This window comes from Corythoichthys intestinalis, chromosome 7 (assembly GCF_030265065.1).
Source record: "Corythoichthys intestinalis isolate RoL2023-P3 chromosome 7, ASM3026506v1, whole genome shotgun sequence".
Taxonomy (NCBI): domain Eukaryota; kingdom Metazoa; phylum Chordata; class Actinopteri; order Syngnathiformes; family Syngnathidae; genus Corythoichthys; species Corythoichthys intestinalis.
In genome coordinates, this window is record NC_080401.1 from 45,131,593 (window position 1) to 45,155,589 (window position 23,997).

Here is a 23,997-nt window from a genome sequence, read left to right on the forward strand (position 1 = left end):
TTGAAAACGAGGGGGTCGTCTTATAATCAGGGCCATCTTATATTCGTGCCAATACGGTAAGTAAAAAAAAAAAGGGAAAAAAAGGCCCTACCTCTGATACCAAATGCCTTACCCCAGTGGAAATTTACAATAGTTGGAAAACTATAATAATGTCTTTAGACATGATGAGGCAGTGGCGGAACAATGGTGAACAGAGCCTGGGTGTGATAAGTAGGAACAGGACCCCCAAGTGGACCGTACAAAGAGGGGGTTGCTAGTGGACAATTACTCACGGGCCCCTCAAGACTTGTCAGGTGTGTTTGGGTGGGGTGCAAGTGGAATTAAAAAAAATTTTTTGCCACGCCCTCCAGACAACATTCCAAGAGGCTGGCAGACATATTCTAACACTTAAACAATATATTACAGCATTACAGCTCTGCAAATCATCTCAACTTTCTGTCCGACCCTCCCCTCACCCAACCACACCCACTTTACGGGCGCAAACCTGGCCTCACACTCCCCTAAGTTCTGGCCCTGTGGGGAAGTATAACTCAGAGTTGTTCTCATCCATCCTTCGAAAGAATTGTGGGTGATCACAACGAGGAGCATTAAGTACTTTTCACACTAGCGTCAGCCCAGTGTGAAGAGCAGTCCATGGCAAAGGCTAAATGGGAGGAACCACGTAGTCTGACGTAGACGCTGTCAGGAAGTGAAAAGTGGCAAGCATACAGTGGGACACATAAGTATTTAGTCAACCACTAATTGTGCAAGTTCTCCCACTTGAAAATATTGGAGAGGCCTGTAATTGTCAACATGGGTAAACCTCAACCATGAGAGACAGAATGTGGAAAAAAACCCCAAAAATCACATTGTTTGATTTTTAAAGAATTTATTTGCAAACCATGGTGGAAATAAATAAATACATAAAATAATTTAAAAAGTATTTGGTCAAAACCAAAAGTTCATCTCAATACTTTATGCACCCTTTGTTGGCAATAACGGAGGCCAAACGTTTTCTGTAACTCTTCACAAGCTTTTCACACACTTTTGCTGGTATTTTGGCCCATTCCTCCATGCAGATCTCCTCTAGAGCAGTGATGTTCTCGGGCTGTCGTTGGGCAACACGGACTTTCAATGCTGTCGTTGGGCAACATGGACTTTGTGAACTCCCTCCACAGATTTTCTATGGAGTTTAGATGTGGAGACTGGCTAGGCCACTCCAGGACCTTGAAATGCTTATTACGAAGCCACTCCTTTGTTGCCCTGGCTGTGTGTTTGGGATCATTGTCATGCTGAGAGACCCAGCCACGTCTCATCTTCAATGCAATTGCAGATGGAAGGAGATTTTTCACTCAAAATCTCTCGATACATGGCCCCATTCATTCTTTCCTTTACAAAGATGAGTCGTCCTGGTCCCTTTGCAGAAAAACAGCCCCAAAGCATGATGTTTCCACCCCTATGCTTCACAGTGGGTATGGTGTTCTTCGGATGCATTTCAGTCTTCTTTCTCCTCCAAACACGAGAACCTGTGTTTCTACCAAAAAGTTCTATTTTGGTTTCATCTGACCATAACACATTCTCCCAGTCCTCTTCTGGATCATCCAAATGCTCTCTACCGCAGACGGGCCTGGACGTGTACTGGCTTCCGCAGGGGGACACGTCTGGCAGTGCAGGATTAGAGTCCCTGGCGGCGCATTGTGTTACTGATAGTAGCCTTTGTTACTGTGGTCCCAGCTCTCTAGGTCATTCACTAGGTCCCCCGTGTGGTTCTGGGATTTTTGCTCACCGTTCTTGTTATCATTTTGACTCCACGGGGTGAGATCTTGCATGGAGCCCCAGATTGAGGGAGATTATCAGTGGTCTTGTATGTCTTCCATCTTCTAATAATTGCTCCCACAGTTGATGTCTTTACACCAAGCGTTTTACCTATTGCAGATTCAGTCTTCCCAGCCTGGTGCAGGTCTACAATTTTGTCTCTGGTGTCCTTGGACCGCTCTTTGGTCTTGGCCATAGTGGAGTATGGTGTGTGACTGACTAAGATTGTGGACAGGTGTCTTTTATACCGATAATGAGCTAAAACAGGTGCCATTAAAAAGGTAACGAGTGGAGCCTCGTTAGACCTCTTTGACAGCCAGAAATCTTGCTTGTTTGTAGGTGACCAAATACTTATTTTACACTCTAATATGGAAATAAATTCTTTAAAAATCAAAAATGTGATTTTCTGTTTTTTTTTTTTCCACATTCTGTCTCTAATGGTTGAGGTTTACCCATGCTGACAATTACAGGCCTCTCTAATCTTTTCAAGTAGGAGAACTTGGACAATTGGTGGTTGACTATACTTATTTGCCCCACTGTACAAATGACTTGATAAAAATAAAAATAAGCTATTTTATATTCTACATAAACAACAGAAGATTTTTGCCTCTTTTACAACTGATTGCCCATCCATTCAAAAAAAAAAAAAAAAACCTTGGACGGATTTTTTTGGGTCATGCATATTTTCGAGAAAAAAATATGAGGATTGATAAAGCATGAAACTGCAATAAATGAAAAATACAATGTACTTGACAAACAATTCCAAGTGTGATTAACTAAAACCAATGATCTCAAGGAAAATAAAAACGCACTTAATAACAGGAAAAAAATGCAACCATAAAACTAAACTACAGTGAAAAATTATCGGCTATTATAACCTTAGAACATACAAGAATTTTTTTTTTAATGAGTGCATGGCCAACATTAATAACTTGTACTATTTAGCCATTAGTTGGTGTCATTGCAGATCAGCCACTTGATTCACAAACACTTGCTTGCATACAAGGCCTCAAGGCTCTTCACAATTGTGACTGTCAACGCACACATACCGAGCTGTGTAAGACAATACCTCGATAGCAGTAAGCGTCAAACATGGCTGTGGTTTCAGGAAAGCCGGTCCGATTGGGGTTATTGTACACCGTCCGCACGCCGGGCTCGTCCCCACCACAGTTCTTCCGTGGCACGTTAATGGGGTAGCGCACGCTTCCATCAGCCAGCCAGCCCGGGTCGCACCGGTCCAGGCCGGCCTGCCACGCCAAGTAGAGCTGGCCCACAGTGGCCAGCTGAGCCCCCAGCGAATGACAATGGTTGGAGGCAGTCGCCAGATTCATCTTCTCATTCACTGTGGAGTGAAACACTTCACCTAGGGGGAGAAACAGGCCAGGTCAAAAGAGCAACTCAGCCCAAAAACTTGTCTTCAACGAGCTTACCATGTAGCCGATTGGCAAAACAGTAGACATCAAAGAGCTCGTCCGGGAACCTATCGCCATAGTTACGGATGCCGGGGGAGTCGTCACGATCGCCATAGCAACCTGGCCGAGGAGACTGGATGGGATACCTGCAGAGTAAAGAAAGAGATGGTTGAATAAAACTCACTCAGTAGAAGCAGTGAGGCCAATGATTTAATTTGTTTATCCATCAATTTTTGAATTCTAATGAGGGCAGTTATTTTCTTTTCCTGCAGTGTTAATTAAAACTATTAACGTGGCATACAAGAACAACACTGGTCTACAAAGTTTTGGAAAATGTCTGCTTTAGCGATAAAAATGGTTAAATCATACTTGATGTGATTTTAGTGCTGTTTTCTAAGCTATTCAAGATATTTATTGTTAGTTATTACAATGATATATCAGTTTTACAAGCTGATACATTCGACATGAGATGGATACACAGTGAGGAAAAGCAGTACTTGAACACCCTGCGATTTTGCAAGTTCTCCAACTTAGAAATCATGGACGGGTTTGAAATTTTCATGGTCGTTGATTGTCCACTGTGATGGACAATCTAAAGAAAAAAAAAATCAAAAAATCCCAGTGTATGATTTTTTTAACAATTTATTTTGTATTATACTGCTGCAAATACGTATTTGAACACCTGTCTATTAGCTAGAATTGTGAGCCTCAAGGACCTGTTAGTTGCCTTTAAAAAGTTCAACGAATAAGGAGTGGAGGCAGTGTTTTTGAGTCAATTTTTGACCTGTTTGAGGCGGTTACCGTATTTTTCGGACTATAAGGCGCAGTTTGTTTGTTTTTTTTCCCATAGTTTGGCTGGGGGTGCGACTTATACTCAGGAGCGACTTGTGTGTGAAATTATGAACACATTATGATATCATTTCACATGTTATTTTGGTGTTTTGGAGTGACTCTGATGGTTTGGTAAAATTGTTAGCATGTTCTTTATGCTATAGTTATCTGAATAACTCTTAATAGCTATGGCCACGTTCGTGTTCTGCCTTTGGCAATGTGTGTTCAATTGTATTATTGACTTTTTTATCTTGAAATGCATGCTTTTAGTTTGTGGCGCTTTCACGCCCACGTGGGGGTGCACTCGCACTCGTTTACGTGAAGAAGCGCGCTCACACGCTAGAAGAAGACGGACAGCTACGCAGCTCTGTGTGAGTGGGCGAGTTAGCAAGAGAGAAACACGGCTGCAAACCTACGTTCATTGTTTATGCTTGTAAAATATCTCTACAGAGGCAACGCCTGTGTGTATCATCTTTTCTGTTGTTCTGTGTTTTCCACCCGCGATCGGACACTTAGAGCCAGTTGTGTGGTTGTTTGAACGATGTGCTAATGCTAGCGAATGCATGCTAACCGTTTGTGTCATTGCTGTAGTAGCACCTAATTATCATTTATTTACGTTGCTGCGAACCTGTTTGGTATCGAGGACGAAATTGATTCAGCAAATTATACGGACGTCCAGCATAGTCATTTGGATGTTTAGCTCACTGTATAGCCAGGACCGAGCCGTAGCGTCCTGGTGAGGACAGTATATTCGCATTTGGTTGTTCATGCACTGTACACTGTAAACTTATTCAGCATGTTGTGATGTACAGGCCTTTTTTAAGTTTGTCAGTGACCATTTGGATGATCCAGAGGAGTCATGGGAGAAAGTCATGTGGTCATATGAGATCAAAATGGAACCTTTTGGTCTTAATTCCACTGATAGTGTTTGGAAGAAGAAGAATGATGAGTACCATCTAGGGCTGTCCCAAGCGACTAATTTTCTCCCGATTAGTCAGCAGACTATTTTTACGATTAGTCGACTAATCTAATAATTAATTTTTTATTTTATTTTTTTACTAATTTAGCGATGAAAATGTTTTTGACGCTTATCAATTCACAAAAACATATTGGAACACGTAAATTATTTATTTAAGTACAAATAAACATGTAAATAACAATAATAAATCAAAAAATAAACGAGTTCAAATGCTGATAGAATTAACTAGTGCAAAAGAATGGAATGTAAACAGATTCAGAACACTGACCTTGCCTTTCCAACAGGATTCAAAACAATTCTTAAAAAAACACCTAGCATTAATATTATAGTATAGTACTATATATAATAGTATTATAATAATTATATTATTCATTGCCAATCAGATTTTTCATAAAGGGTGTCATTTTAAAGGTATTCTTAGTGTAGAATCTGAATTTTGAAGTATGTGGGATTAACTCCAGAAATCGCTATTTTTATGAAGAACATGACAAGCTTTTATTTTGAAATGCTCACCGGAAGTATGTTCACTAAACCGCTAACTTCAGCTTTACAATCAGCAAAAAAAGCACTTTTTGTAATTGGATGTAGTGTCAGTAATAGTTTTTTTGGTCATTTTTTTCGTTTGCAAATGCTGTTAACCAGCGATTTTTCATGTTTGAGGTGTCACTTTTTAACCGCAAGTTTGCTTTCACGAGACGACTGCCAATGTTTTATAGCAGGCTAAAGTAAGTTGCCTTTTTCCCCCATTCGCCTCAGTGTAGCAGTGCTAACGTTACAGTGTTTAATATAGATGTGTTTTCTTATTTTGTTGTCTGAACTTTAATTCTACAGCGTGTTGATAAGAGAAAGGAACTGGAGTCTCATATGCCATCAGCACGCACGCACACACGCACCAATGTATGCACGCACGTGCGCAGCGATAAAAGGCAACCGTGAAAATTACCGCCGTCATTTTTATTTGCCGTGCGATAAATGGACTCATTGCATGTCATGACAGGCTTAGCAACTTCAATAAAACATGTCGTTAGTTATTTAGTTAGTTAGTTAGATGGACTTACGAACTGGGTGACGGCGCTTTAGGTGTTTATTCACGGCCGACGTGCAGAGCATTGAAGAGACTGGACAAAAGAGTGTACCCTCCTTTGTTTCTTTGAAATAAGTCAATGTTTTGGACATTCTGGTGCGCTTTTTTGGCTTTGTGCCGCTTTCCCCGCTTGCATACAGAGCGTCTGACATTCTGAACTTCCACGCATATATTTTTTTAACCCTTCATTAACCGTCGACGGGATGTTTTGCTCGTTGACGGATTTACGTCATCGATGACGTCGACTAGTCGGGACAGCTCTAGTACCATCTCATGAACACCATCCCTACTGTGAAGCATGGGGTTGGTAGCATCATTCTTTGGGTGTTTTTCTACACGTGGGACTGGATGACTGCACTGTATTCAGGAGAGGATAACCAGGGGCATGTATTGTGAGATTTTGGGGAATAACCTCCTTCCCTTGAAAAATGGGCCGTGACTGGGTCTTCCAATATGACAATGGCCCGAAGCAGACAGCCAGAATAAAAAAAATATATATATCAAGGTTCTGGAGGGTCCTAGCAAGTCTCCAGATCCAAACCCAATAGAAAATCTTTGGAGGAAGCTCAAACTCGGTGTTTCTCAGTGAAAGCCCAGAAACCCGATTGATCTAGAGAAGATCTGTGTGGAGGAGTGGTGCAAAATCCCTGCTGTAGTCTGTGCAAACCTTGTTACAGGAAACATTTGACCTTTGTAATTGTAATCAAATCATTTCGGCCAGATACTGTATCTCAAAAACTATAGCCAATTCACACTTGACTTCATTTTTCTTTTTTAGTAACCCATATTTAGTAAAGTTTCATTATTTTTATCCAGGACACATTTTGCTTCTAGACCAGTGTAATAAATGTTGGTCATCACAGAGATACCCAGCCAGGTAATTTTTGAGGAACAACTAGAAAGTTCTGTCTAAATCATCTAAAGGTGTGAATGTGTGTGTGAATGGTTGCTCTATATGCAGTACAAACGACTGGCGAACAGTCCAGGAGGAACGCTGTCTCTTATCTAAGGTAGGTAGCAGCTTACCAGCAAACCAAATGTTAGAGTTGTCTAATAATGACTTTTTAAACAGATATCCCGATATTGTCCAACTCCAAAAATCCAATACCGATATCAAACGGATACATATATATGCGGTCGTGGACTGAACATGTTATGCCTAATTATATTGTGATGCCCCACTGGATGCTTTAATAATGCCAGTGCCCACATAACAAATCCCAAGGATCTTAGTTTGGAGACATCTAATGGTCAATAAGCATAACTGCTGTGCTAAGCTGTGACCAGCCCTTGTATAAAAGCAGAAGGCTTCTACATTAATTTCGAAGGCAATATGCATATTGGCCCGAAACCGATAATGAAAAATTGATGTTGATCAGTGTTGGGCATATTACTTTAAAAAAACGTAATTAGTTATAGTTACTCACTACTTCTTCCAAAATGTAACTGAGTAACTGAATTACTCTATAGTAAAAGTAACCAGTTACCAGGGAAACTAACTATTTCCGTTACTTTAAAAAGAAGTTGATGTATGTCAAAGAATTTAAAATTTCCTGAGCAGTATTCGAGTCAGTTGAATAGAGAAGAACAGACAGGTAGTTGTGTTATAGAACCTTTTAATATTCATTGCACCTAACCAGCAACAGATTTATCCTACACTTGAAGTGCAACAAAAATAAACAGATTTGAATTGCTTACCACAGATGTCGACAAAAGCTTTGCCCCGGGACATAAATTACACTTTACATGCACGTTCTTTCCTTTAATTTCGACCAACTTGAAATAGCGTTTATATCTCCACCTCGTAAAGGACAAATTTTCCTCTGAATGCTCTGCCACCATATCCGTCTGCATCTGTTTTGCGTGTGTGTGTTTGCCGCCCGCGCTGTTCCAGTTTGTGTGTGAAAACACCGGTGTTCGGCCATTCCTTACTACGCGGCGAAACGTCTACACAATGCTCAGCGCGCTTGCGCAAGCATCCACAAGCATGCGCACATCGGTTAGAAGCGGCGAGTACTCAATATTTTTGTTTTTATTTAGTTTTTTTAGAACCTTTTCATTGCCTCAAAAATACTTTTTGCATGTATTACCCTCTCATACTTTTAACTATTGTTTTTTTTTTTGTTGTTGTTGGCTTTGAAGCAGTTGACCACATTAGTTACATAGTGTATTTAAACCGTCCTTATTTGATATAACTACATTTAAGTATTTTAGTAAGCCATTTTTTAGTACGTTCTGCCTGTATGCGTCTAAACAAAACACTTTTAGAGCGCACGGTAGTACTTTGGTGTCAAATTCGACTAATGTAGGACGTTTCGCTAATGTAGCAGATTTTGGCAGAACACCGGCTCGGAAGTACGTGCGCTATTAGGCTCGAGCGTTTACGTCACAGAATGGGGGATCACGGGAGATTTGACAACAACGCAGCCATACTGGAAGCAGGTCTGGCTCGCGGGACATTAAACTTGAACTTGCCAGTTCGATAAAGAGACAAACTCCTCGTTACTAAGGCAAAGAACAGATATGTGATCAAACTTAAGGATGTAAACAATGTTGACCCTTACGAGCAAGCCGAAGACAAATGGAGTAAAGATGTCGACGGGCTTCCACAATTACGCGAAATGGACATTCTGCTGTATTTATTGTTTGGCGTATGTTACTAAACTCATCAGTGATTCCGAAATTACAAATCGCTACAAAGCTACGAACAGTTTTGCTGCGGATGGGTGCAGGACCTGCACATTATGACCGTATCAAACGGCAACTCCATCGTTCTTGCAAAGGTAGGCTTTTTGTGTTTACTATTTTCATTGCAATGAACCTGAACACACCCCAAGTCTTGGATGACAAACAGAGCACCGCTTTTGACCGTCAGTAACGGCGGAAAAAGTAATTAGTTAGATTACTCAGTTACTGAAAAAATAACGCTGTTATCTAACAGCGTTATTTATAACGGTGTTATTCCCAACACTGATGTTGATATTATACAATATAATTTTAAAATGCTTTTACGGCCAACATTATTGTCTACTCGATAATATCGGACAAGGCTACCAAATGTGAATAATCGGTTTGGAAAATGGATGGCTGATAAAATGAGTATGAATGATTTTATTATTCATATAACAATTTCACTCATCTTGCATGCAGATTTTTTACAATCGGTCTAATTTAAATATCAATTGTCGACCTGTATGCCATAAAGTCTAAGGAGTAACTTCACAAATGGATGGATTTGCCAGTCAGAATTTCTTTGATTTATAGACATACTTCCAGAGGTGGGTTGTAACGCGTTACAGGTACTCCATTACATTTACTTGAGTAACTTTGAGAAAAATGTACTTCTAAGAGTAGTTTTACCAAGTCATACTTTTTACTTTTACTTGAGTTGATTTGTGAAGAAAAAAACGATACTCTTACTCCGCTACTTTGAGCTACACAAGAGTCGTTACATTTGTCCTCTTTATTCTACATGTTAAATGTTTTTTTTTTTTTTCCAGCGATGCCAAGAGGAGCTCGACTAACTTCACCAATGAGACGTCGCAACAATAATCACATGACTTCATTACACCAATCAGACACAAGCTAGCCATCAATGATCAGCCAGCCTGTTCAATCACATGGCATCTTTAAAGCCCCGTAAAAATGAAGTATTTGACAGAGCGCTGCCCTCAACATGACTCGAAAGCGCACATTTAAATATCTCTCCCAGTTTTTTATTTGGCACCGATAGACCACGGAAAACCAGAGATATTATCCTTTAAATTTCATAACTATGAAAGAATTATTCAAAACAAAAGAACTATTTTCTCCACTAGAGTACACCCATGCTCTTTGGACGAATAACGCTTCATTTCTGTCTTTTTTTTTTCTCTTTCGCAAGAATGATTTTTTTTTTTTTTCATTTCTATGGCTCAATGTGGTTATGTAATCGGTTATTGTACAGGATCCTAATCACAACAGTTCAAAAAAAATATTTTTTAAAATACCATTGTTAACAAACACAAATAAGCAGTTACTCACAATGTTACTCATTACTTTAATATTCTTTTCACTAGATACTTTTTACTTAAACTTGAGAACATTTTTGGGATGACTACTTTCACTTGAGTAATATTTTGAAGTAACTAAACTTACTTGAGTAAAATTTTTGGCTACTCTACCCACCTCTGCATACTTCTCCAGATTAAAATGTTTATATTTAGGTACCTACTGTTAAGAATTAATGTCTCCTTCCTTCATAATTTACTTTCATTACCTCCTCAGCTGTAATCATATTTTATTTCAAAATTACCCTATGAAAGAAAATGAAAGCTCCCTGGAGAAAAAAAAAACCCCTCCCAATCCCGATGGCGTAATAAAGAGCAAGCACGCCATTTATAACATGTCACAACACACTCGAAGCAATTAGAAACAACACGTATTTCCTTTTAGTGCGCCATAATTGCACATCTATCTCTGTTGGTGATTGTTTCTACACACAATTCATACTCTTGGGAGGCGGAGGAGAGAAGTCAGTGTGAGGTTAAAAGCATCAGGAATTCCTCCAATGCTTTAGTCATCCCTATTCCGGCATTGACGAGCTATTATTGCGCATAGGTTTCAACAACAAAGGGGGTGATTAAAAGACCGCTCGGAACCAGAAACACTACATGTGGCAAACACGTGACACACTGTTGTCATGCAAGAACAACGAACATTTTGTTGGGGTCTCTTTTCCCAACCCCCTTCCAGCTAATGAATCAATGGCAGCTTCGCTATTAATTGGACACTTGGCTGATGTTCACTTTGAGCCTCCTCAGTGCAGACCAATTAGCCATGTTCCCAGTGGAAACAAGGGGAGTAGGAGAGAGGGCGCCAGAAAAAAAAAAAACAAAAAAAAAAAACAACAACAAGTCAGTTAGTCTCCTTGACAACCGTAGCAAAGTGTAATTAAAATGTAAATATGAGCCTCGTCGAGCTCATAAGCCACAAATGTTAGGCTAGAATGTGTAGAGGTGTTAAAAAATGTCCGGAAACACGCCATTGGGAGCAAACATGGAGCACCTAAATCAGACATATCCAAAGTGCGGCCCGGGGGCCAAATGCGGCCCCTAGTCAAATTTCATCCAGCCCACAGCCTCTGTCATAAGATCAATAATGTCTGGCCCGCACACAGATTTATTAAATTGGTCAGCTGTACTGCTGACACGTTAAATGCTTCTCCTCATTTACCTACTAAAAAGCAGCAGCCCTCTAAGCAACATTACCCCGTGTGACCCTTGACTTCAAATTTTCTAAAATGGCAACAATCAACAACAAAAAACAAAGTTGACTGCGACGGCCGACGCTTCAAGGATAGGTGGAAATTGGACTATTTCTTCACGAAAATACGCAACAACTGTGTCTGCCTCATTTGCAAAGAGACAGTCGCTGTTTTCAAAGAGTTCAGTGTGAAGCGATATTACCAAACAAGACACGCTGACATGTACGAAAAGATTACAGGGAAGATACGCAGCGAGAAATTGAAGCAACTTGAAGCTAGTTTAAATTCACAGCAGCAGTATTTCGCAAGATCCCGAGAGTCGAAAGAGAACGCCACAAAGGCTAGTTGCAAGATTGTTAAAATTATTAATTAAAAAAATAAATATATAAATAAAGCAAATGTGACACACAGCATGGCTTGCTAAAATTTGGTTAAATATATTGTTCTACATAAAGGACGTCAGCCAAGGTCGGCCCCCCACATTTTTACCACACCAAATCTGTCCCCTTTTGCAAAAAGTTTGGACACCCCCTGACCTAAATACTCTGAAAATATACTGAGCAGACATCTCAGCCATTTTAACATTTATTTTAGCCATCACAAAATAATTATAGACGGCACCAAGGGCATAGGTTTGGTCTCAACATTGGTAGGGACGATATAATCGCATATCCTACCGTAATTTCCCGAATATAAGGCGCACCAGTGTATAACGCGCACCTCAAATTTACTTGTAAAATCTAGGGAAAATTATTGTACCTGTGTATAAAGCGCACCCTAATTTTAGCACCAATAAATAGAATACAAGAAAACAGAGCTCGTGTGCAGATACAGAAATGTCATTTTACTGACTGGTGAAACACTACACAAGAATAGCACATTGGTAGTTCAAAACATTACCGTAAACTGAAAATTTGTACGGTAATAATATGATCTGATAACTTCTTGAACCTAGAATCCAGGATAAAACAAAACAGATGTGACTTTTCTTTTAAAGGCTGCTGTATATCTTTCGTTTCATCATTATGAATAAATGTTTCCTCCATGGATTGATACGGTAAAATGAAAGTGAAAACGTAAGTCGGGAATCCGAGAGAGCTCATCGCTGTCGACACGACAGTAACATTAGGAACTATTGTTATTTGGGTTTGAGTTTCCCAAGGGACAGATATTGTCGACGGACACAGGGTCTGTGTTGTTACGTTTGTTATGGTCAGAGTTGCGGAGCTGCAATAAATGTTGACTCAAATGAGTTCAAGAATCTAAATTCTGTGCTTTATGAAGAGTGGAAAAAAGCAGAATTTAACACAGACGAAATCATTCGGCCGATCAGAGTGAAGTATGACCGAAACACAATGGTGACGTCACGTACCGTAATGACCGGCAACGGATCGCTGCATACGTCTCTTCAACACAACATGGCCGTGTCAATTAAAAAAAAAAAATTGGTTTATATATACATATATATATATTTCTGTCTCCATCCATGTACCCGTTTATAATGCGCACCATGATTTTACAAGTTGATTTTGGGGGGGAAAAAGTGCGCATTATATTCGGGAAATTACGGTACATGAACACTTTTTGCTGGGGACGGGACATTAATAAGACCAAACAGAATGGGTGAACGGGGGTCAGGGCTACATTTCTCATGAATATGAACCTAACTGATAGACTAAATTATTCATCAATACAAAATAAATCTGTTTTGACTTATACTTTAATGTGTCTTGGTTCAGGTGATAAACCGTTCGATTCAGACCTTTGTTTTCAAAAACTACTAAAACATTTTGAAAACTTAAATGTCTGGATTTTATTAGCAAATTTAAAATTGCAATATTTGAACATAAATTATATTAACATACAAAATAAACATTTGTCTTAAGCCCACTCAAGATTGTGTGTCTAAATAAAGAAATTAAAAATAATTGAAAAAACTTCGTAGTCAGGGATTTAAAAAAAAAAAAAATTAAGTCCAGTAAACGTTAACAGCTTCCTACTTCTATTTCGCAGGTTAGCAAAATCACACAGTTTAATGTTAACTCTGATCAGACTTTTAGTAGCAAAATTAGTAGTGTGTTCCCCACCTCCACAACATTGATTTCTTTTTACAATACTTACAGTGGCTGCTACCACTAGTGGTCGAAAAAAATAATTCGAAGGGGGCGGAGGAGGTGGCATGTTGTCAACATGTTGCATTTTTGTGAGGGCTGTGAGTGCGTGTGTTGGGAGGTGGGGGTTGGGGGATCAAGTCATCAGCCAATCAAATGTGCGTTTGAAGGAAAAAGAAATGGTCTGGCACATTCAGCAAGTCAAAAGATGTATATGTAAGTCTGAACATAATTCAAATCACTTAATAATGGTAGGGTCAATTCTATCCTTACAACATTTGGAAAGACATTCTAAATTACCTATATGACTTAAGTCATTATATAATGCAAATAAGGTTGCTTAAAATTTGGTGGGGACAATTTGAGCATCCTGGTAGATTTGTTGTTGGTAGTGTTATGTCCCTGCTGTCCCTATGCAAACCTATGCCCTTGGACGGCACACTACTCAAGAAAGAAAATTTCTGGATTATTTCTAGAATTGGAAAATTCAAAATTCTCTAAATGTATGCCTTCACGTCTCAGATCTTTGTCTACGTATTCATCCATAATATGTAGAAAACTATCAAAGCCTAGGTTAGCTCAGCTGACAAATCAAAAGTAAAATTTGTATTGCACGATTTATTTGATATTTATTAAATTTGCCATATTGCCAATAACAGGTGACAGAGTGGCAAATCCGTACAAATGTTAGCATTTACTCAGGAGTAAAAGTTACATAGCCGTTAAGCTAGCTGTTACTGCTGATCAACATAAACACGTGCTATGTAAATAAGTCAAGAAAAAAACTTTTAAAAAATAATTGTCTTATCCTGATTAAATGCATGACAGGGTTGCATGGGTTTTTAGAGTGATGCTTACAAATGGTAAGCTACTTTGTATAAATGGGAAAAACAAGGAGCAAGGGCATACAGTAGGGTGACCATATTTTGATTTCCAAATAAGAGGACACTCTGCTTGGCCTCGATCTACTAAATTTCACTCAAAGTTCACTCGAAGATGCCTTATCACCTTAATACCATTTAAAAGTGGGCTTCTTCCATCTGGATAGGAAAATTCAGTTTTATTTTAGCATTCAAACACATTTCTCTTTGATCGATTTTATTTATTTATTTATTAAATAATAAAGACAGAACTCTACCTCCATATAATCAGTCAGCAACGTCATCATTACACATAAGTTGTTTTCAAAAACTAACAGCTACATATTTCGTGAATATAATGCAGATCCATTAAAGTGTAGTCCAGTCAATATACACATGCAGTAGGCTATGTGACAACTAAACATTTTTAGAAATTACTAATAGGTAATACAATTGTTGTTGACAAATTCTTATTCCCACTCAATTATTCTCATTCAATGTTCTAGATTGCACTCAAACATTAACCAAAATAAACTCACAAACAATTCAGCCAGCGTGTTTCCAAACGCAGCAGTTCAAAACTACATTTCCCATAATGCCGAGCGCAGCTTAGCTCACAGACAACTACCCTAATAGCAAGCACCTGAAGCAGAGATTGGTATTAAAATCATCGGCAGCGCAATGATGCGACACCAAACGGGATTTTACAGATCACACCAGTACAAAGCTCCAACAATAGTCAACAGTTGTCGAAAGGTAAATTTAGCAAGTGAACATACAGATAGCCTGTGAGCTCCTGGCGTGACGAAGGTTTGTTTGGGAATGACGCCATGATAAAGCCAGTCTGTGACAGCGCACGCATGCGCAACTTGGCCTCTGAAGTAGAATAAATATATTTTCGACTTAATTACTCTTTTGGGTACATGAGCATTTGATTATACACCTATTGATAGTAATAAGAGTCTTAACTGGGCAGGCTCTTTGAGAACACATCACAGGCAGCACAATACCGTAGTATTCTGTGCAAAGCGTCAGTCAATTTCAACACACGCTAAATGGTCCCATGAAAAATAATGAAAACCGGACATTTTCATTGAATTTATAAAACCACGCCGGACGCCCTCAACTGGATGTGAAAAGTGGACATGTCCAGGCAAAAGAGGACATTTGGTCACCGTAGTAAACTATTTTATATAAATGGGGGGGGGGGGGGGGGGGGGTGCAAGGCAAGAAGCAAGGGCATACAGTACATTTGCTCGACCGATCATTGTGAATACTGTCTGATGATGTCAAGACCAGTGAAGCCTATGAGGTATACAGGTTTCTTCTTCTACTATAATAAAAAGTTAGGGTACTGGTAACAGGGTTGCGTGCATATTGTGGAATAGTGATTTAAAGTTGAAAGATTTAACAAATTCTCTCACAGTTACAACAGAAAACAATGAAACAAATAATACCCCCCAAGCCCCCATATAAAACAAATTGAAATTCTACTTTAACAGTTTTATTTTATCTTCAATTTAGTCATTTGAGGAGGGAAAATTGTGTTTTAGGGGCTACTCCAAATGTAATTGGTATGTTTGAATACTAGCAAGTTTTAATACTGTGTTTGTGGATTATTTTAAATTTGAAGTCTGGGATGTAAAACGTCCTCAAATTCTGGAATGACCAATAAACTAGTGCTCAATCACGGTATAGTTGCATGAGGGCTTGTGCCCCTAAAGATTTTAAGCTCGGGGCCACTGTGCTCCTAGTAAAAAAACGCGGGGCAGGATGTATGGGGGGGCCGGGGTGGGCTTGGCCCACCCAGACGTGAGTCGTGCCCACCCAATCAAAATGTCAGGAATATCTATAGTAGCGTTGCACTGGATATAGCGAACGCACGGAGAGTTGGTCTCACCTACTTTTTTATTGCAGGATTAACGGTTATTGTTGGCCTCAACCACGCCGAACAAGCAATCACCAAAACAAGCAGTTTTTCCAACCTTGTTTGTTATCCGCGCGCTTCCTCTCTCTTCTCCAGACACATTCTCGCAGTCGGACATCCGGGCATTAATGACGTCACCAGCCACAACAAAGCGTCGCCATATTGAAATGGGGGCAAAACACCAGTCACAAGTAGTTTCCCTGTTCGGCATTGTAGTACAAACGCGTCTTATTTGCGGTCTTTTTCTCCGTCGGAATGACTAAAAGTTGCTGTGTTGCCGGTTGTAACACAAGGAAGAGTTCGGAGCCGCATTTGAAGTCCTTCATTCTTCCTCATGAGAAGAAAAGGACACGCAAATGGCTGAAAGCAATCAATCGAGGAACAGTAAAAGAAGACTGTTCCGTGGCCCATTCTCGCCAGTGAGAACCTAAATCCAGGCACATTTACATTTGTAGCTGACATTTTATTACTGGTTAGTAAACTTTAATCGATTTTATTCCCCCATTAGCTGCTAGGATTCAATGGACTAGGCAGTGCTTATTATAACCATAACCGACAACTCACAAAGCGTTATTTTTCTTTTGCCGTGAACTGCTCTGATCGGTCAATCGGTATATTATTGGCCTGGTGGAAATTGGTTATTTTGCCGTGACGTCTTCACGGAAAAATAACGCTTGGAGGCGAATTACCGGTTACGGCAGAAATAATCACTCCATATATACTACCAGTTTTCTTAGTTCCACACGGTACATATTCCACGTAATTGATAAAGGTCAACTTACTGGGTGACTTTATGAGGTAGTTGTAGATGTTTCCGAAGTCCACCGCAGGCAATTCCTTTGGATTGTTTACCCAGCTATCAGCTGTGACTTTTTATGGGCAGATTTGCATGCCAATACACACTAATTTTAAGTTGTATCGCCTCCTCATGTCTGTCGGCAGTGACTCGTGATAATAATAAGTCATGTTTGAGACGTGTTTATGAAAAAAAAAAAAAAACAACGCAAAACACAGCTGAAATATATGAATTTCAAACAACATTTGTCCACGAATGTTTACCTGTACGTGCCCCCATCTCAAAATGGCGACACATTGCTATGCGAGATGACGTCATCATGACATCACACCGACTGTGAGAATAAGTAGATAGATGAATGAAAAAAAAACAAAAAACAAATAAACCCCCCAAAAAATTAATGCAGCCTCAACCGGACACAAGCCAGTGTCCTACTTGCGCCGGTGCCAAGCCCGGAGAAATGCAGAAGGTAAAAAAAAGCCTGCATTGGGGGTGCCCTCTCAAGATTTCTTAGAACCCAGTAAACCTAGATCCGGGCCTGAAAAATGTTCGTTTGGAATTCTGAAATGGTTCATTTTTTCAGTACTTTGTCCCAAGTTTCTATTCTCTATTAAGTGTTTGACCCATCAACATTTCAATGAATTTCCCCTGCGATGTGCAGAGGTACATTATTTGTAGTTAATGATAATTTTCAGACCTATTAAATGAACAATTTTCCACAGCACATCTGATGATCTCCCCAAGGCAAGGTAGCCGCAAACCATTCCAGGAACAAAACCAAAAGAGTCACATAGAAAGCGCCTCACCGTACGGTCTGGTCCGATAGCCACCCGGCGTCACAATTCTCGTAGCCGTCGGCAAAGGCGGCCTGCAGCTGACCCGGCGTGGCGATGGCCGCAGAGTTCTCCATGCACACCCTCTTGGCGTCGGCGAAGGACAGGGCGTAACGGTCGGGGGGAGCGCGGTAATGAAAAAGCACGCCTGGAGCAGAGAGAGATGAGAGAATTCAAACTCGAAACATTAAAACATGAGCGTTTACAAGCAGTGGGGCAGAAACAAAGTCACGTGGATGTCATCTGAAGGGCCTTTTCTGCTTTCTATGTGACAGTGCCTGAAACATGTTTGTATTCCGTTTATAGACAAAGTGTGGTCAAAAAGTAAAGGCATAATGAGGCAGAATTCCTTCATTTTTTCCATACGCATAAGACATTTACCGTAATTTTTGGACTATAAACTGCTACTTTTTTTCCTTCATTTTTGAATCCTGCAGCTTATAGTCCAGTGCGGTGACATTTTATTTGACAGAGGTCTGCCATGACACCGTCATAATTATGACATGATTATGACACTAGTATGGGCATTAATGAATGCTTCATTTCACCGACACTCCATTTATGTCCAGCTCGGATCTTTTACATCTATTCAAAAGTGAGATAATTTGCCAGATGACACAAAATTACATCTGTCATAAGCATTCATTAATGCTCATGGCAGTGTCATGTCATAATTATGATGGTCTTATGACAGTTTTATAGCGCCACTGTCAAATAAAGTGTTCCCAAATACCAGAGCTAGCAATTAATAAAAACAACTGGAAAAGTAACTGAAGAAATAATTAGCACAGAACATGAATTTTGTTTGTTATTTACATCTTTAGCGCTGCAATGCATGCTAGGAGGCATATGGGATGACAACAGTGTGTACAGCAGGTGGCAACAGAGGTTTACCGTCTCGCTAAAGGGAGCAGTGATGGCCAAATGAAGCTTCTTGAAGCAATGAAGCTTTGCAGCCAATTGGTTCAAAGCTTCATGGTATTTTATTTGGTCCTATGACAGTCTTATGAGGCCACTGTCAAATCAAGTGTAACCAGTTAATATCGTTTGGTATAAATTAGGGATGTCAAATTTATCGTGTTAACGGGCGGTAATTAATTTTTTCAATTAATCACGTTAAAATATTTGACGCAAATAATGCATGCATGGAAAGACCCGTTCAAGCGTTGCCTCAAACAGTTTACAATGACGCAGTTTTAGCACATTCAGAGCGAAAAGGCAGAGAAATGCGAGCGGAGACAGGCGTTCATTGGAACACGGCCTTTTATTGGCTTAAGCTTTGGCAAATCTTTCACAACACATATACTGAGTAAGTATTGTGGCGAATGATATGGGGAAGAATGAAAGGAGACTATCTTTTTCTTGACACGCTTAATTAAACACAACGCAGAACATACTGTATACCATTTGAGGCAACTACTAACCGTCATGGTTGCCCAACTTCCCATCATGCATTTGGGCGGAGCAGGAGACTATCTTTTTCTCAACACGCTTAATTGAGCACAACGCAGAACATATTGTATACCATTTGCAGCCACCACTGACAGTCATGGTTGCCCAACTTCCCATCATGCATTTGGGTGGGACAATTATGTCACTACAGTATCATTTAGTGAAAGCACAAAAAAAAATAATATTCCTATTGCTCAAAAACAATGTTCGCAAAAAGAAAAGCGCTCAGTGCAAAGAGAACTGGCATTCCCAATCAAAATAGCTATGTAAAATACATATAAAACCTAGACTTTGCCTTGGCTAGATCTCTAATTAATTTAAAACTCGCCATTGACACCTTGTGGTGTATTTCAATCACTACCTTAAGTAGTTAAAGACACTGTGGAAGAACGGCAGGGAGCCCGTGTGACGTCACCGCTAGGCGACGTCAACAATGGCGAGCTAATCGTTTATTTTTTTGAGTGAAAATTTCACAAATTTTATTAAAACGAAAACATTAAGAGGGATTTTAATATAAAATTACTGTAACTTGTACTCAAATTTATCTTTTAAGAACTACAAGTCTTTCCATCCGTGGATCCCTTTCACAGAAACAATGATAATAATGTTCATGCCATCTTGTGGATTTATTGTTATAATAAACAAATACAGTACTTATGTACAGTATGTTGAATGTTTATGTCCGTCTTGTGATAAGGCATATTTGAGAGATGGTTTGAATTGTGATTAATTACACTTAATTTTTAAGCTGTGATTAACTCGATTAAAAAACGTAATCGTTTGACAGCCCTAGTATAAATATCCCATAATAAAAGGGAGGACAGCTGTGGCTTATTGTACAATGCGGCTTATCTATGAACAAATGCAGTTTTCGGGTCAAATTTGGTGGGTGGTGGCTTATAGTCAGGTGGGCCTTATAGTGCATAAATTACGGTAAATTAAGAACAGACAAAGAATTATTATTATTATTATTATTATTATTTGACATTGTTAGAAATTGGATTTCATATTGAAACCACCAGTTTAGCATTTTTTCTGATGGTTTTCAGGCTTTCACTTCAACCTCCTTCAGATGCATGTTTTGGAGCATCTGTCAGGCCCTCTTGTTTGACCTTTCTAAAGTAAAATGCCTATAAAATGCAGTCAATGCGTTGTATTTAGGGTTGACATATAAATGTGACCCTGATAAACTGCTCTGGTGTTTTGGCAGAATGCTTAGAGTCTGTCACTATCCTTTCTGGTGGCTCTCCAGCTGCGGTGGAATTTTCCACTTTGATCCTGGCAGGACTTCAGCTCGTTAACCTACCGTCTACACTTCCAGCTGAGGCTCACTATCAAGCCACCTAACCTGCAGCTTCACTCAACTTTTGCTTTGTCTGATAACCTTGTGTCATGCCTGATTTTCCAATGTTCCCCTTCCAGATTGGCCACCTGATTCTGACTTCGGCTGTTGCTTCTCTTACTGCCTCTGAGCTGGTATTTGTGTAAAGTTAATTTTGCTGCTGTTTGCTGTTTGTGTGTTGTGAATTAATGTAGATTTCTAAGACAATAAAGACCAAGCCATGACTGTTACCGCCCAGATGTTTAAAAGACGAACTTGCATGTTGGGATCATGCTTGGATCATTTTTCAATGGGTCTTTCCCCTGAAATGTTAATTATTGTCTTGTCAGTCCTAAAATCCCCACAAGATTTTTTTCATGCCTATCCCAACACCTTTTGGGCAAATTTTACCCTGACTTTGACTATTTTTTATCCTAATTAGTGGTTTAATGTCAAATGAACACGGATGTGCTGAATAGCATTTGCTTTTTCTTGCCATTGCGTTATTTCCCAGTGGGTTTCTTCTTCATGACATTCCAAATAGATGTAGTGGCAATGAATGAACATGAACGTTTTTGCAATAGTTCTAAATGATTTTCAATCTTTTTTCAGTTTCACAAATTGGTTTTCCAAACTCAGGGCTCTTTGACTTTCATTTTGATTAAACTAAACTTGATATAAACTTCCCAGGCAAAACCCAAATTTGAAACATCAAAAACAATAATGTCTCACTCCTCATAGTTGCCAGTGATGGTTAGTATTTATTAAGTTTAAAGTTTCTTAGGCTACGTTCACACTGAAGGAATATTTCAATTTCTTTGCCATGTACCATTCCAAAAATCATTGGATGGCTTGTTTTTAAGGACAATTTATGCTTTTATGATGCAAAACAATCTTTTTGCCTCATTTCAGTCTGGATTTTGGCTACAGCGCTGAGACTGTACTTTTCAAGGTCTTCAGTGATATTCGTCGGAACAATGACACAGGCAAAAAATTTGTTCCGTTATAACTGGATCTCAATATTGTATTTGACATGGTCGATCATGACATACTACTCAGCAGATTAGAATAGTGGGTAGGGCTCACTAACACTGTACTTCAGTGGTTCAAATCTTATTGAAAATATAGGGATTTTTCTGTACCATGAACCAAAATCACATGTGGGGTTCCTCAAGTGTCCATTATCAGACCACTTTTATTTGACATCTCGATGGTTCCTCTAAGTCACATTAGGGAATATTACATTGCCTATCATACTTAAACAGATGAGACGCAACTCTGCATTTCAGTTTCATGAGCCGTTTACATGGTCACGCTGCGACACCAAGACGCAACGACTGTGTGGCGGAATGGCCTCGCCTTTACATGATGACGGCGATAACAGAAGGCGAAGACACAAACTTTTGATTCCGGCCTCCAAAGCGGAACGAGTCGACGGCGGGGATTGCTCCACAACTAAGGGTGTAACGGTACGTGTATTTGAATTGAACAGTTTCGGTTCTGGGTGCTCGGTTCGGAACGGAGGCGTACCGAACTAGTTTCCGACGTAACGTAACCCTTGCTTTTGAGGCTGTGAGTCGATCGGGTTACAGTTTCTTTGTGGAGATTATATTGACTATGTCTAATGAGGACCAACATGGTAGGACAGTAAAGAAACGTCAGCGGCGCGACAACGTGGCCGCCGCGAGAACGCAATGAAACGTGGCCGTTAAAGTCAATCAGCCAATGCACACCAGTCGCAGTGCGGCTGGTGTTAGACGCGTCCCAGAAGCGGCTCAACGCGATGACCGCGAAAAGAACGGCAGAGTTTATAATTTGACGCGAGACGCGGCCCTCCGGCGTCAATACTACTAGCTAGCAGACCGGAAGTCACTCGTGTAAAAATACAGTGGATCCGGTCGATTTTCAAACTAATATGCAATCGTAACCCACTTTTGAGTCCATCAGATCTCTTGAGTGGTAGATCGGTGCACAGTTGACTTGTCTTTGATTTACTGCTGTCTTCTCTGCTATAATACCAACCAAAACAGCCCCGTGTTCAATACAAAACCCACCTACCACAACAAAACAAGTAGGAACTAATATTCACATAGGAACAAAAGTTATACAACATAAAGTATACAATATAAAAGAATACTACATCACATTTGTAAAATATAAACACATAATAAAATAAATAATAGCCCATTTAAATAAAAATGAAATGAGCTAAAACACCTGTAATTAAATAATAAGAATAATATACTGATCCTGGTTAGACAATTAGATTTATTAATTTCTGTGTGGTGCTTTAACTTGAGAAAATCCACCAATAAAGCTTTTGAAAACTGTTCATAAGGGAAAAAAAATTATTCATCGAGGCATTTCATTTGTAAAATACATGTTAAAATCTTTGTCATTGGGATTGCTTTTCTCTTTAGCACAGGACTTCTTTTTTTTCTCTTTTTCAGAAAGAAAGCTGACCAATACGCTGGGTCTGAAAGGCAAATTGTTGTTGGATTATCTTTAAATACCCGGTACTTTTTGAGCAGAATTCTAGCTTTGTATAGGCTAATGTTCCTGTTGTTGAAAGCACAAAGGTGTGTAATAAACAACTAGAACATTTATATTTTGCATTTTGTTTTCTTACTGTACCGAAAATGAACCGAACCGTGACCTCAAAACCGAGGTACGTACCGAACCGAGATTTTTGTGTACCGTTACACCCCTATCCGCAACCATATGAATGGAGCGCTCTCACTCTGATGACGTCAGCTCTCGCACACGTTGGTGGAACGTCGGCTTTAATTTACCATTTTTATAATTTTTAAAAAATTCCAATTTTTTTTTTCTTCGCGTTTTTGTGCCTTTTAAAGGAAAAGGGAAAAAAAGGCGTGGGTGCCATTGCTTCGAGTGGGTGGGTATATTGTCTTCCGGGCTGAGGAGGTTGTTGTCAAGAAATGCATCATTGGCTGTCGCCTTGTAAAACTGCACTGCCCCCAAGGGCCTGGCATGAATACTACATTTTCACGCGGTATTGCGACATCGTTCGAATGGAGACGGAACCATCACCACATGCAAACATGAAATTTGTTGTATTCTTGGAGCGTCACTATGTAAACGGCCCCATAGTCTCATTGCATAAACATTCAAAAATCTTTGTAATTATTGACTAAGACCTGAACTTCGACAGCCATCTGGAGTTTAACGCTAAATCTGCCAATTGCCACCTAAAAAAACAACCAGAATTAAGGGTCTTCTGTCCAAATACGACACGGAAAAAGTGATCCATGTATTAATTTTTAGAAGATTGGATTATTGCATATTTACAGGTTTTAGCAAAAAAATAAATCAGTATGCTGCAGCCAATCCA

General features: G+C 39.6%; 1 protein-coding gene across 2 annotated transcripts in view; it reads right to left on the bottom strand.

The window, feature by feature from the left end:
* Positions 1-23,997, bottom strand: part of ncanb (neurocan b) — a 401,378-nt gene that overhangs the window by 207,684 nt on the left and 169,697 nt on the right. For both annotated transcript variants that reach the window (XM_057841507.1, XM_057841508.1), the window contains 3 exons: positions 17,846-18,020; positions 3,225-3,352; positions 2,864-3,157 (listed from right to left, as the gene is read on the bottom strand). In XM_057841507.1, the coding sequence (XP_057697490.1) occupies positions 2,864-3,157; positions 3,225-3,352; positions 17,846-18,020 (597 nt within the window). The remainder of the gene's footprint in view (positions 1-2,863; positions 3,158-3,224; positions 3,353-17,845; positions 18,021-23,997) is intronic.